Source organism: Mustela nivalis (genome assembly GCF_964662115.1).
Source record: "Mustela nivalis genome assembly, chromosome: 5".
NCBI classification, from domain to species: domain Eukaryota; kingdom Metazoa; phylum Chordata; class Mammalia; order Carnivora; family Mustelidae; genus Mustela; species Mustela nivalis.
Genome location: NC_139024.1, coordinates 81,491,130 through 81,505,762, shown reverse-complemented (window position 1 = coordinate 81,505,762; position 14,633 = coordinate 81,491,130). Strand labels below are relative to the sequence as shown.

At 39.5% G+C, this 14,633-nt stretch overlaps 1 protein-coding gene across 3 annotated transcripts in view; it reads right to left on the bottom strand.

The window, feature by feature from the left end:
- Positions 1-14,633, bottom strand: part of ROS1 (ROS proto-oncogene 1, receptor tyrosine kinase) — a 134,145-nt gene that overhangs the window by 103,596 nt on the left and 15,916 nt on the right. For all 3 annotated transcript variants that reach the window (XR_014311894.1, XM_082731017.1, XM_082731016.1), the window contains 7 exons: positions 7,864-8,012; positions 7,510-7,648; positions 4,137-4,338; positions 3,406-3,482; positions 1,830-1,952; positions 1,480-1,664; positions 449-546 (listed from right to left, as the gene is read on the bottom strand). Coding sequence is in view for 2 of the 3 variants with exons in the window: in XM_082731017.1 (XP_082587143.1) it covers positions 449-546; positions 1,480-1,664; positions 1,830-1,952; positions 3,406-3,482; positions 4,137-4,338; positions 7,510-7,648; positions 7,864-8,012 (973 nt within the window). In the remaining variant the exon portion in view is untranslated. The remainder of the gene's footprint in view (positions 1-448; positions 547-1,479; positions 1,665-1,829; positions 1,953-3,405; positions 3,483-4,136; positions 4,339-7,509; positions 7,649-7,863; positions 8,013-14,633) is intronic.

Genomic DNA, 14,633 nt, shown 5'->3' with positions numbered 1-14,633 from the left:
TCTCGAATCAGTGATTCATTAAAACTTAAGTAACAAGACAAAGTAAGACAAAATAAGTACCCAGTAAACTATGAGTAAATGTGAATAGAGAATTTTATTTCAGATCAATAATGAGCAACCTTTTTTTTTTTTTTAAAGATCAATTCACTGGGGTACCTGGGTGACTCAGCCACTTAAACGGCTGCCTTTGGCTCAGGTCATGATCCCAGGATCTTGGGATCAAGCCCAGTGTCTGGCTCCCTGCTCAGGAGGAGTCTGCTTCTCCCTCTGCCTCTGCCTCTCTCCCCAGCTTCTGCCCTCTCTCTCTCAAATCCAAACTTTGCCTAGATTTAATTATCTTTGAAATAAGATGCATAGATTGCCTTCTCTGGTTCTATGATGTTTCATTATCAAGCAAGTTTCCCAACGATTCTTGCCAAGGAAGAGAACTCATAAGGCTAACACTTACCCATTGTACGAATCAGCCACAATTTTCTGAGGTGCAGTAATTGAGGGAGGAGTAATTTCCTCAACGTTCGAGCAGTTTCCTAAATCACAGACATACACCTAGAGAATCAAGCATGTATCCGTAGATCAGTGTCTGTCTGTATTCAGTTTGGCCAAAAAGTATTTCTTTTTTAATGCGTCCCCCACCTCCCATCCCCTCCCCAAGCACATGTATTTCCTGAGCACCTGTTCTGTGCTTAGAATTGTACTAGTCACTGATCACTTTTCAAAGTATAAAAAAAAAAACCTCATAAAAGTCTGTTTTATATCTTATATCCTAACAGATGTGCATCCTGTTTATATCAATGAAATACAAATACCTATTTTTTTAGTTTGTGGAACCAATCGAATTTTTTTAAGATTTTTTTCTTTTTTTTTTTTTAATAATTTCTACACCCAAAATGGGGCCCAAACTTAAAACCCTGAGATCAAGAGTAATAAGCTCTACCGACTGAGCTGGCCAGACACTCCTCAACTATTTTTAAGATTTACGCTGTATCCAAGTTTATAGACTTCCAGTCATGGTGATTGTAATAATCCTGTCCCTTTGAAAGAAGGAATGTTGAAACACATCAGGACTATCTTCTCAAAGATTTCAGTAATACGGTACTTTCTGAGACTACTGAAGTTACCCTTGTTTATTATATAATTTAAAATGCCTACAGCTGATTTTCCTCATGATCGGTGGTCTTACCCAGTGATAGCACAGGTACCACCACTCTCTTATGAAAAATGAATTATCATTAATGCAATAAACTCATGGCTTTGAAAAATTACAAATAAAGATGATTTAACAGTAGGTCAGGACTCATCTTAGGCAAAGTCCAGACCTTCCTATAGACCAGATCTAGGACTCAGTGCCAACCTAATGTCTAAAACCCAGTAAATACTCAATGAGTATTTACTGAGTGAAAGAACTATGTTTCCCTGTAGATACATCAAGATATGCATGTGAGTGTCAATATCTAATTATTCACATTAAATCAGACTAACCAGTTCATCCATGATGAAATACATTTTCTGATAAAGCCAATCTACGGAGATGGAAGAAATTAATCCTGAACCTCTGTAAAATATTCTCAGGTCAGACACATCAGACATGTTGGCAACCCCTTTCATCCATATGAGAGTCCCTTCTGAGAAATAGATGGCTTGCTGGTGACCATTAACGGATATTCCTAGAAGAGCCATACAAACACATGTGTGTTACAATATCACAATCAAAAAGAACTTTATGTGACAGAAAATTTATTTCTTTAATTTTCAATAAGGAGACCAAAATAGAAGTCAGTCTGGGTCTTTTTTTTTCTCACGAAGGAAACATTTCTTTCGATCATACTGACCTGTAATATTATGGTGTATGGCCTCTGACTGAAGGCAATGGGCTTCATCTACTAAATGTTTTAAAGATCTCTTTCTTACAGAAGCTTTTCTGGATAAAAAGAGCCACTGTTCCTCTTCTTGAACTAAAACAATAACATGATTTATAGGCAGACCAACCACATGCACATCGACACACAAAAAAATCATTACCACCCTTCAAAGCAAGGCAACTAATGCTCAAAAGAGGCTGGTCAGATTTTTCTCTGAAGGCACCAGGGGCATTTCAACTGCAGCATAAATCACATCATTCCATGATGGGGGGCGGGCTGTATAAGGTCAATCAAGTAGGCTTTATATGTATGTGCCCCTAAACGCTGACAAAATCACACCACGTAAGGGATCACCATTCTCAACGCATTGGGCCAGCCAGAGCTCAGCTCATTATCCACAGCCCTGAGAATATGACTGCTCCAGGGAGGTGGTCCAGCCCCCACCAGACTGGGCTGTTGCGTAACACCAGACAGACATTGGTTGTCTCTGTTTGGTCTTCAAGTATCTCTCCCTTTGAGGCCAGAGAAAAGTCCTTAGAGCAATGAAATCTGAGGACTGCAGAACTCTGCTTGACGTCCCACTCAGCTGGAGACTGGTGCAGGGTGCGTCCATGAAGGGCAATTAATTAAAGTTATGCAATAATTGCAGGAACAACAGCCTTAAACCTGCTCTATATTTAACTCGTCCCTCGATGCTTCTTGCATAACAAAAATGCCTCTCCTTTCCTAGAGTCCTGCAACAGCCAAAAAACCAAAGGCTGGCGATAGCAGACACTCAATACCAAAGACGTGTGCAGATTGGGGCAAAGGGCTGTCCATTCAGCAAAGGAATTCTGGTGAAAATAGAAAACAGATTCCTAGAATCCTGAATCTTTCTGTGTTGTTCAAGGCTCCTACTCATGTCCCCAGAATATTTCCAGTGCTTCTTAGAAAGCATTTTCTTTTCTTGTGTTTCCCACACAGGCATCATACAATAAGTATTCAATCTCTCAGGCACTCATTCATATGCCAAAGTGAAAAAAAAATAGTACTTACAAAATAATAACAAAAGCTAACTTGGTATATTGAATATTTGAAACAATAAAATTTAAATTATTAAGACCAGATACATTTAAAAACCTAACGGAGAATGGAAGAAAAAGGTACCTGATATGTATTAATTGATGATACCTAGTACAAAATGGGGGAGAGGGCAGAAAGATGACACGTATCCCTAAGCACTCAAGGTAAGTCATAATCACGAGTGTTTCATCTGAAACTAAGGATTTGTATGAGGCCATTTTCTTATCCCTAAATTTTTCATTCAAATTCTAAAATTCCTACATGCTCATTTAAAATCTTTGGGTCCAGTAACTTCTATTTGGTCAACTACTCAATGGGATTCATTTAAAATTGGAGCTTACCAAGTCCCAAAAGACAGTGTTGATTTGGGGAGAAGAGGTAGGGTTCTTGGGACCAACCAGATGAGCCAGGACTCTGAGATCTGAACCCACCCTTGCCACACCCCCAGTTCCCGAGTAACAGAAGGGGCACTCCCAGGTTGTACCTGCTGAGGATAAAGTGGAAATACTAGATTCTGCTTCTGGTCCCTCACCAACTTCATTTACAGCAGCAATGGAAAACCTATTCCAAAAACAATTTAGAGAGATGTGTTTCACATGGCATGGTGTGAACATGAGATAAAAAGAGAAGGAGCAATAATATTTCTATTTAAAGAACAATGTGGCAATGCATGTATCTAGTTACCCAGTCCCAGGGCTCAGCCCTGAGATGACCATCAATCACGACCTTGTTTGCATTCCCCAGAGAACAGCTCAGGGTCACAGGGGTCAAAAACTGAACTCTGCTATCTGCATGACCCCCATTCCTACCCTAATTTAAAGAGGCCTCAGTAAATGCTGGAAAAGCTAACAATAATAAAATAATTCCCCTAATGGTTAATGAAAAAAGACCACTAACGGAATTTCACCTCCTTCTTTTTTTCCTGTTGGGTTAAATGAAGAAATGGTATTTATGGTGTTTGTAATATCTTTATGGGTGCTATTTGTAAGGACCCCCTGAATACAAAAGAAATACTTCAGAATGTTTTTGCTTAGGACACTGTAGTCCAACAAACATACAAACTTGAGGAAAATTACAGTAACATCAACCCAACGGCACAAAGTCAATGGGAGTTTTCCAAATACATTTAAATGACTTTGGGGCCATTATTTCTTAAATAATGATCATGTCCACAGCCATGTTGGCTCCGTCTTCCTTGACCTACTTCGTTCTTACCTGTAAGTGGTATTTGGTAGAGTGGAGTAAAACTGAAAACTGGTTCTCTGTGTCCCTGAATCTAATTGTTGATTTTTGCTGATCAGCCTTAAGTTGTAACCCAAAATGGGTCCTCCTGGGAATTGGGGTGGAGCCCAACTGACTTCCACGGTGTCTGGACTCGAGCTCTCAATATTTCTAATGGAAGGCGCAGTCTCAGGAACTAGAAGAGGTAATGGTGACACAGTGAGCAGGAAACTGTACAACCAAAAAAATGTAAATAGCATGGGGAAAAGAGTCTTATCTTTTTGAAGTGTAAATTGAATATTTTTATTAATATTCAAAATAAAGGATAGAAGGTGGTACTACAGCTAGGAGCTGCAAGTCCTGTTCCCTAAATGAGACCAGTTGGCTACCTTCCTAAGGGCCTCGACTGAACGTATTTTCTTTGCATCTAATTTATAAAGGGGCAGGGATGCAAAGAGGATAAATGTCTAGAACACACTTATCCGAAGTCTGCAGAGATCGGAGTGAGTTGAAACTGTGGGGCGGGACCCAGTTCCTAAGGAGAAGAGAATCTATAACAAAACAGGAGTCAATGATTAATAGGAGTTGAAGGAAGTAAATCTAAATCGTGGGCCTTTTCACTCACTGGAGTGCTTGCTAAAGCCTGACCAGTCACAGCTGAAGATACGGGCTCAGAGAAGCCTGAATTAGAACAGTGTGCCTCCCTCTTGCTGACATCAGCTCTGTGGACCCGGACCGCCCGTCCTTCCCGCAGCTCCCAAGGTCCCTAGGAATCCAGGTTCACTGTGCTTGAGCAGCATCCTCTCCCTTATGAGGGATTAAAGGAACACGTATTAATTAATTAAGCATTCACTTCTAGACTTAAAAAGCTACCAAAGTAGCAAAGAACGGAAAGAAAAACAAAAGCTCTAACAGCCTGCCTGCCATTCCTGCCTCCACCTATTTTCATACCTCCAGCCCCCTGAAACCACACCCTTTCATTTCCTCTTCCTGTAGAAAGACACTCTCTGATGTCACTTCTTTCTTGTGTAGACTTCCCTCCCTTGAGCACTGTTGGCAAACAGTCTCCAACTCAGCCACACCTGACTCAGGAGAGTTGGCAGAAATAAGACAGTGCAGCCTTCACATTGGGTGGGTTTTTAAAACGCCTGTTTAGGGGCACCTAGGGGGCTCAGTCTTTAGTTAAAAGCTCTGCCTTCAGCTCAGGTCGCGATCCCAGCATCCAGGGATGGAGCCAGAGGGTAGGGCTCTCTGCTCAGCGGGGAGCCTGCTTCTCCCTCTCCCTCTGCCAGCCATTGCCCCAGTTTGTGCTCTCTGTCTCACTATCCCTCTTTGTGTCAAATAAATAAATAAGATCTTAAAAAAAAAAAAAAGACCATTTATTGCTCTGTCAGCCTTTCTCCAATATGATTCCTCCTTAACTCTCAGACCAATCTTTGGCAAACACAAACATCATTGTGTCCACTCCTCGGCTCCCTGCACTCAGTCACCTTGGCGAACCAAGAGGTATGAATCATCTTTCACTAATTGAAATCAAGAAGTCTAAAAAACCCAATTCATTAGGGTCAATGCTCAGATATGATCCATTCCACTTCGAGCAAGTTGTATGCCACCCGCAAGGTGAGCTGTGATTAATGTCCGAATCTCTCCCACAAAAGTCCTCCCCGAAAGGTCAGTCAGGGTGGGCAAGATATTCCTTGCCTATTAACCATTCTACTTGGTTAAGAAATTATTTTCATAAGGGCCTCAATTAAAAGGTAATAATACTACCTAAATCATACATTTCCCATCACGAAAGGAGAAGAGGGCCATGAGGCATGGATCACAAAACAGGTAACTATACGTTTTAACGTGGCTAGAAAAGTGAGAAGAGGGGCACCTGGGCAGCTCAGTGGGTTAAGCCTCTGCCTTTGGCTCAGGTCATGATCCCAGGGTCCTGGGATGGAGCCCCGCATCGGGCTCTCTGCTCAGCGGGGAGCCTGCTTCCTCGTCTCTCTCTGCCTGCCTCTCTGCCTACTTATGATCTCTGTCTGTCAAATAAATAAATAAAATCTTTAAAAAAAAAAAAAAAAAGAAAGAAAGAAAAGTGAGAAGGAATTGAGGAATGAGGTCTATCCACAGAAATGTCACCCAGTGTAGGTCTGGAATACTTGGAGGACATGAAGGCTTGCGAATCCAGGAGAAAGGCTCAGAACCAGAAGGCAAAATTTGCCTTCTTATTATTTTGATTTGAAGCCATGGGCCCTGGATCATATTACCTCTCCAGCATCAGAAAATCTCCTGGCACTATTGGAATACATGAGGCATTGCTTTGAGCAAAGAAATATCCATATATTCCACTCCAATCTGGAACATTTCAAATATTGTTCTAGCCAGTGTCTGACCCAAGCTTTGGAGGATGGTCAGGGAGTAATCAGGAGAGGTGGCCACACACAGCCTAAAATCTGACAAGTAGTAAGGAGTGTAAATCAGGGAAAAGGGAAAATGCCATCACCAGCTTCTCAGCTGTCTAGCTGTGCGTAGGTCCACAGCCTAGTTCAGTGTGAGGCTCTGTGCTCACTGCCACATCTCCAGAACTGAGCAGTCGGGACACCTAACACCTGGCCTGGAGTCCATCCCCACAGGCCCAGTCAGCTAACCCCGAGGGGAAGGGTACCACAGGACACTCCTGCAATGTCCAGACATGCATTCCCCTCAAATGCTCTAGGTTTGACCCCTTTACCCGGTGTGGAAGTCACATCTTCAAAAGAAAAAAATCAGAAAACACTCCAAGATAGATGCAATGTTTTTTTTAATATCATGGCTGATAAAATGTCCAAGTATTATCCTAACTTCCAGGATGGCTACTGTACCCCTGTGCTTCCCAGCCTCATTCTCTCGCAATTATCTTTTTCAGAAGCATGTGAAACAATTACTTCTCTGCTATCAAACTGTCCTTAACTGTTCATGGCTTCTTGAGGCTTATTCTGCTACCTCATTGAATACTGTGACCTGAGCATCTGTCACCCTTGTGCCCCATTTGCAAGCCCCTAATGGACAGATCCTGTTCAAAACGCCCTTCTTACCATTGTACAGAGCAGCACTTTCCCACTTACAATGTACTTATATTTTGTTATTATATTATGTTAACTGCTTAGAGCATGTCTTCTCCACCAAAAGATGAGCTTCACAAGACCAGGGAGTGTGGTACTGATCACAGAGCCACGCTGAGCCCCTAGAACACTATGGGGTACATGGTTAGGTACTCAATTACTAGATGGGTCAACGGATGAAGGAATAATTTATTTCATTATTTAAAATAGAAACAAACTAAACTTAAGCTTTGGAATCATCTCCTTATTTCATGAGCGATAGAGACACACCATACCTCCGTAAGGATGAGTCCTATAACTGGGACTTGGCGGAGAATACAGCTGTAGCTGGGCTGTGAAGATCCAGACCACTCGGAAAACATACTCAGTGAAGGGGTGCAGGGGCTCCACCACATATGAGAGCTTGGACACAGCCTATGTCAGGGAAAGATTAATAATCAGCATTTATAGAATCCCCACTGCACCATGTGGCTCAAGACCACAAAAGAGTGCATCTAATCCAACCACTCATCTTATACTTGAATCTTCTCTAGAATGTCTTTATGCCTATAATAATCTGTAGCAATTGGGAACTTCTAGTAACTTGGGAAAAAAAATCTGTGTGTATGTACATAGGCAACTTTTCATACCTCAGTATAAGTCCAGCTTCCAGGAAGTTGTGCGTATTTCCACTGAATGATGTATTTTACTCCAGAGATGTTGGCAGGTTTCCATCGTAAGGTCACACCGTGGCTTCCAATGGAAGAAGCAAAGGGTGCAGTGGGGAAATTGGCATTTTCTGGGGGAGAAAACAGAACTTCATTCACCCAGTCAGGAGAAAGGTGTCTGTTTCATGTTGGGCTCTCAAGAGTCTCTGGTCACAACTACATATTGCCACAATAACTTACCGGAATAATAAATGATGCACATACTCAGTTGGTTTATTTTTAAAAATCAGCTAGACAGTCTGGCATCTTGTTTTCGCCATGGAATTCACTACTATCATTTTTTTACAGGTAAGCAACATGGAATATTAGTTTTCTTTTACAATACACCTTCCTTGCTGGGTGCCAGGGGCGTGGATGGTACCTATCAGAACCATACATTGTTCCAGAACATGTATCCCAAGACGTTTTTTAAACTTTACACTACAATCCTGTTGCTGTTGCTTGTCTTGTCAATAAATTATTTTTTTAAGATTTTATTTATTTGTTTAACAGAGAAAGAGACAGAGAATAAGCAGAAGGAGTGAGAAAAAGAGAAGCAGTCTCAGTCCCAGGACCCTGGGATCATGACCTGAGCTGAAAGCAGAGGCTTATGCAATGAGCCACCCAGATGCCCCCTAATAAATTATTTTTACATGTTCAAGTAATTCTACTTCAAATCATTCTATATTCAGTTGTTCTATATTATAAAATATTTTGTGACTTCTAAAATGAGTACTGTTGATATGGGAAACAAAGGCAGAAGAAAAATTTCAAACTTCCTTAATACTTATAGCCCATTGGCAAGTCCTTGAAAGAGACAGAGTAACATTCCTCTAGAGATTCAACTGCCTCAATACTGACACTTTGGTAAGAGCAAAAGGCAGTCTCAGCTGGACTAAGGACTCCAGGAACCTGAAGGTCTTCTTTAGGTATAAAAATTCTTTTAGAAACTTCCTTTATCTCTACTCCCCAAGATACATGTTGGCACTCATCCTCCAAGCATATGACCCACTGGTCTATATTGGAGGGTCTCATGACTAAGGTTTCAGTGGACAGTACTAAATGACCTTTTCCCAACAGTAGTTAACCCTCCTCAAGGTCCTGAAAAACTTGCTTCCAAAATTCAGGAGAGACTTATGCTATCCCGAGCCCCTTCACCACTTGAAAATATATAAGTCACCACCCCTCAGCAACTTCTACCCATTGGTCCTGTCCCTGTGCTTTAACAAAACCACCTTTTTACACCAAAGATGCCTCAAGAATTCTTCCTTGGCTATTGGCTTCAAACCTTAATGTCTTTCCTACATCAGTGTTACAACTGGCAATACACATTTATTGTTGCTACTTCCGGGCCATGAACAAAAGGCAAGAATTTGGAATGGTATGTTCCACTGGGATGAAGTTATTTTACTCTACTTTTTCTATCTTCCAAAACTGTAACTGATACCATGCTTCAGCTTGCTTTTCTCCCCAGTTTTTAATTGTGGTAAAATACACATGACATAAAATTTACTATCTTAACCATTTTTAAGTATGTTCATGGTTCTGAGTACATTTACATTGTTGTGCAATGGTCACCACCAATCACATCCAGAACCCTTTTCATCTTGCAAAGCTGAAACTCTACTCATTAAACATTAACTCCCCATTCTGCTTCCTTGTAATCCCTGGCAAACACCATTCCACTTTCTGTCTCTATGACTTTGACTACTCTAATACATCATGTACGGGGCATCAAACAATATTTGTCTTTTTGTGACAGGCTGATTTCACTTGACATAATATCCTTAAGGTTCATCCACGTGGTACCAGGTGTCAATTTTCTTTCTTTTTAAGGCTGAAGAACATTCCCTTGTATGTATATATACATCAAATTTTCCTTATCCATTCATCTGTCAATGGACCCTTGGATTGCTTTCATGTGTTAGCTATTGTGAATTCAATGAGAGGTGTATATCAGTGTATAAATGTCATTTCAAGATCCCACTTTGAGTATGTACATACAGGTGGAACTGCAAGATTATATGGTAATTCTGTCTTTAATTTTTTGAACAACCGCCATGCTGTTTATCACAGAGGCTATATAATTTTACATTCTCACTAATGATGGGCAAGGATTCCAACTGCTTCACATCCTCATCTAAACTTTTATTTTTCTGGGTTTTTTTTAAGGGTAGCAAGTCTAACGAGTGTGAGGTGGTATTTAGTTCTAGTTTGGATTTGGATTAGCCTGATCATTTAGTGATGCTGAATATCATTTCATGTGCTTATTGACCATTCATATATATTCTTTGGAGAAATATCTATTCAGACCCCTTGCCCATTTTTTAATTGGATTGTTTGGTTTGCTTGGTTGTTCAATTTTAGGAGTTTCTATATATTCTGGATATTAATCCCTTATCAGATATATGATTTGCAAATATTTTTTCCATTCTATTGTTGCCTTTTTGCTCTGTTGGTAGTGTCTGATGATGTATATATTTTTTAAATTTCATGAAGTCCAGTCCATTTTGTCTTTCACTGCCTGTGCCTTTGGTGTCACATCCAAGAAGTCACTGAAAAATCCAACATTGAAAAGCTTTTGCTCTATTTTTTCTTCTAGGAGTTTTATAGTTTTAGGTCTTGCATTTAAGTCATTAATCCATCCTAAGTTAATTTTTTCATATGATATTCTATAAGGTCCAACTTCATTCTTTTGCACATGGATATCCAGTTTTTCCAGCACTATTTCTTGAAAAGATTGTCTTTTCCCCATTGAAAGTCTTGGCACTGTTGTCAGAAGTCATTTGACCATCTATACAGGATTCATTTCTAGTCTCTGTTCTAGTCCATTTGTCTTTATTACTGCGATACATTTAAAAACAGGAAGCTTTGTTCTTCTTCTTCTTTTTTAAGATTTTATTTATTTATTTATTTGACAGAGAGAGACACAGCAAGACTGGAAACACAAACAGAAGGAATGGGAGAGGGAGAAGCAGGCTCCTCACTGAGCAGAGAGCCCGATGTGAGGCTCGATCCCAGGACCCTGGGATCATGATCTGACCCAAAGGCAGCTGCTTAATGACTGAGCCACTCAGGTGCCCCCACTTTGTTCTTCTTTTTAAGATTTGGGGGTCTTTGAAGATTCTATATGAATTTTCGAAAGGATCTATTTCTGCAAAAGATACTGGGATTTTGATAGGGATTACATTAAATCTGTAGGTTGCTTTGTTTTAAGCATTGACATATTAACTGTATTTTCTTTCAATCCATGAATATGGGATGTCTATTTATGTCTTCTTTAATTTGTTTCAGAAATGTTTTATTATTTTTATTTTATAAGTTTATCACCTGCTTGGTTAAGTTAGTTTCTAAGTATTTTATGTTTATTGATGCTATTGTAAATGGAATTGCTTTGTTAATTTCCTTTATAGACTGTTTATTATTAGCAAACATAAATGTAACTGATTTTCATGTGTCAAACTTGTATACTGCTACTTTGCCAAATTTATTAGTTCTAACAGTTTTTTTGTACTATTTTTAGCATTTTTTAAAAAAATTTTATTTATTTATTTATTTATTTATTTATTTATTTGACAGAGAGAGAGAGAGAGAGAGCACAAGTAAGCGGAGTGGCAGGCAGAGGGAGAAAGAGAAGCAGGCTCTCTGCTGAGCAGAGAGACCGATGTGGAGCCCCTGGAATCAGGACCCGAGCCAAAGGCCTGAGCCACCCAGGTGCCCCTAGCATTTTTTACTTGTAAGATTATATTATTTGCAAACAAGGACAATCTTCCTTCCTCCTTTCCATTTGGATGGCTTATATCTTTTTCCTGCCTCATTGCTCTGGCTAGGACTTCCTGTACTATGCTAAATAGAAGTGACAAAAGCAAGCATCCTCGTCTTGTTCCTGGCCTTAGAGGATAAGCTTTCTTTTTTAAAACAACAATGACTACTCTGGCCAAGAAAACGCAGTAAGTTTTTGTAAGAAGTTTAAAATGGCTAAATACAAACTTCCATGACCTCTCTCTTTCTGGTTAAAAGTTGGCACCATTCTGATCACTATAGATACTTAATCCGGACTAATTAAAGTCTATACTACCAGAATACTCTGTGACCCAGAACGAAGAAAACCATTGTCATCTGAGGTTCTAGCCCACAGAGAGACTTAGCACAATACTTCTTTGCTGATTCTTCTATTTATGGTTCATTTTTAGCTAATATAACTATACAAGCAAAACACAGTTCCATTCTCCACCTGTTTTATGGTGTGAGATGCTTAATAGACTATTCTGTGGGAAACCTTTGTCAAAAAATAAAGGACACTGGTATAAAATGGAGTCGAGAAGCCCTAAAGGGGGCCCTCTCACACACACACATTCCTGGTTGCAGCATGAACTAACACTAAGAGGGAAGTAAGAATTATTTTGTCAAGGAGGACATTTATCACATGGGAATTTCATCTTTTTTTTTTTTTTTTTTAAGAAAAAGAAGGAAGAGCCCTACTTGCTCCAGCAACAATGCACTAACCATCTCTCACAGACAATGAGAAACTGTCGCAACCTCGAACTCTTATTCTTCTCTGGTGAACTTTTGTTCGAAACAATCATCCCCAATTTCCTCCTTTCCTCTATAAAAGCTGAGCTTCCCTTTGTTCTCCAGACTTGCCCATGGTTTGCCTTGTTTGCTTGTCCTGAATTACAATTCCTTTGCTATTCCCAAATAACTCATTTTGCCAGTAAGATAACTGGTTATTTTATTTTTGAGATTGACACTTTAAAGAGGTGTCCAGTGTAGAGTTGTCAGCAGAGTAAGGAAGAAGATTCAAAAGAATCAGGATGGTGAGCTGAGAACTTGGTAAAAAGGACCAGAATTATACAAGTAAGTACAAACAAATGTAAACTTCACAGCTAACTGGAGATACATGTTTCAAAGCCATGGCAATATGTACTGAAAATGAGAGGTCAAGTAGGTTTGTTCTAAAACGTCAGGACAAGAATTACCTAAGTGAGAAAGAGAAGCTGAATTGAGCTGTATACTACTTTCAACACACTGCTAAATGGGTTAGAAAAGGCTCTGGAATTAGATTAGAGAGTTAAAATCAAATTACTCCCTTTCTAGTTCATCTTCAAGTTCATCCCTTTCTATATGATCCCAAGCAAATATATACACTTTTTGCCTCATTTTTCTCATCTCTCAAATGGGGATAATAATAGTATTTATCCCTCTGAGCTCAAAAAGAGCTAATATCTATAAGTTACTTTTACCAGTGCCTGACTCATAAATGCCTAATTAATAATAGTTCTTTTTATTTTAATATATTGTTAACTATCACCATTTCCACTGTGGAAAAGAGACATGGATGGTATCTAAAAGAGAATAATGTAGCAGACTCAGAGATAAATGGGCCAGGTACCATATGTGTTAGAGACAAACATAATCTTAGGTGTATGGGCAAAAAGATTCAGTCTAACAAATTTAAGATATGGTCTATAAACATAACTGCCTTTATTTAGACTTGGTGCATTTCATTTGTTAATGGTCTATAGACATTGATCCATAGTCAAGAAATTTTAAATAAAGCATTGATTTCGTTTGTATTCTAATAGAGTATATAATTAAGTTGGTAGTATAACTTTGGAATGTAAGAAAAGAATGGAAATCAAATTTTCCTAAACTTTCTCAGTTCTGGCATCTTTAATTTCCCAGTTATTTTTTCATAACTCCTTGGACCAAAAGAATTACCTAACAGCTCCATTAATTAAGTATTGTAACTCAAGTATACATGTCCTTTCAACTTAGTAGATGTTTGAAAGAAATAACACACATAAATTGAAAGACAATATATGTATTTAAATCTTAAATAAAAATGATTACACACTAATGGGATCTGTGTGCCTATTGGGGACAGCACAATTTCTCAGTATTATAATCAGACTGGGCACCATCATCAACATCTCCTGTTCCAGACTGAGTTTTTTATGGTCTTTGCTTTTTATCACAGCAATCATCAGAAAACTCAACATTGAGGTGCCTGGGTGGCTCAGTGGGTTAAGCCTCTGCCTTTGGCTCAGGTCATGATCTCAGGATCCTGGGCTCCAGCCCCACATCAGGTTCTCTGCTCAGCAGGGAGACTGCTCCGCCCCCCCCCCCCACCACCTGCCTCTCTGCCTACTTGCGATCTCTCTCTGTCAAATAAATAAAATCTTAAAAAGAAAAGAAAACTCAGCATTGCAAAGTTATGCTATAGAAAGGAATATAGTGCATTTCATTGTTTATACCATAAACTACCTCCAACTGGTAGTTCCAAGGATGTCCAGAAAATGTCAACTATCCTATGCTTCCCTTGAATGTTCAAAATGCCCCATGCCTTCCTATGAGGTAGATAAAATGCATTAGGGTAACTCGGTATACAGTTTGGAAGCCACAGAATACAAATTTTATCCATATCTAACTCTCACTGCATAGTAGGAAAAGAATGGAACATAGTAATACATCTCTGCACAGAAATGTCAAGGTTCTTCTGTCTAAAGAACAGAAGCAAATCAGGACAGCAAGGCAAGATCCTCCCAATTTCCACTGGCCACCAAGAGCAAGGAGCAAGCCTTTGAAACAAAGACTACAATTTATGGAATAATCAATCATTTCCCTGTCTGAAAAGAGCTATCTATCTCTTACTGGGAGCAAGATCCTGGAAATTCTGGAAGAGAAAACTAGTAACACTAGATCCTGGAAAT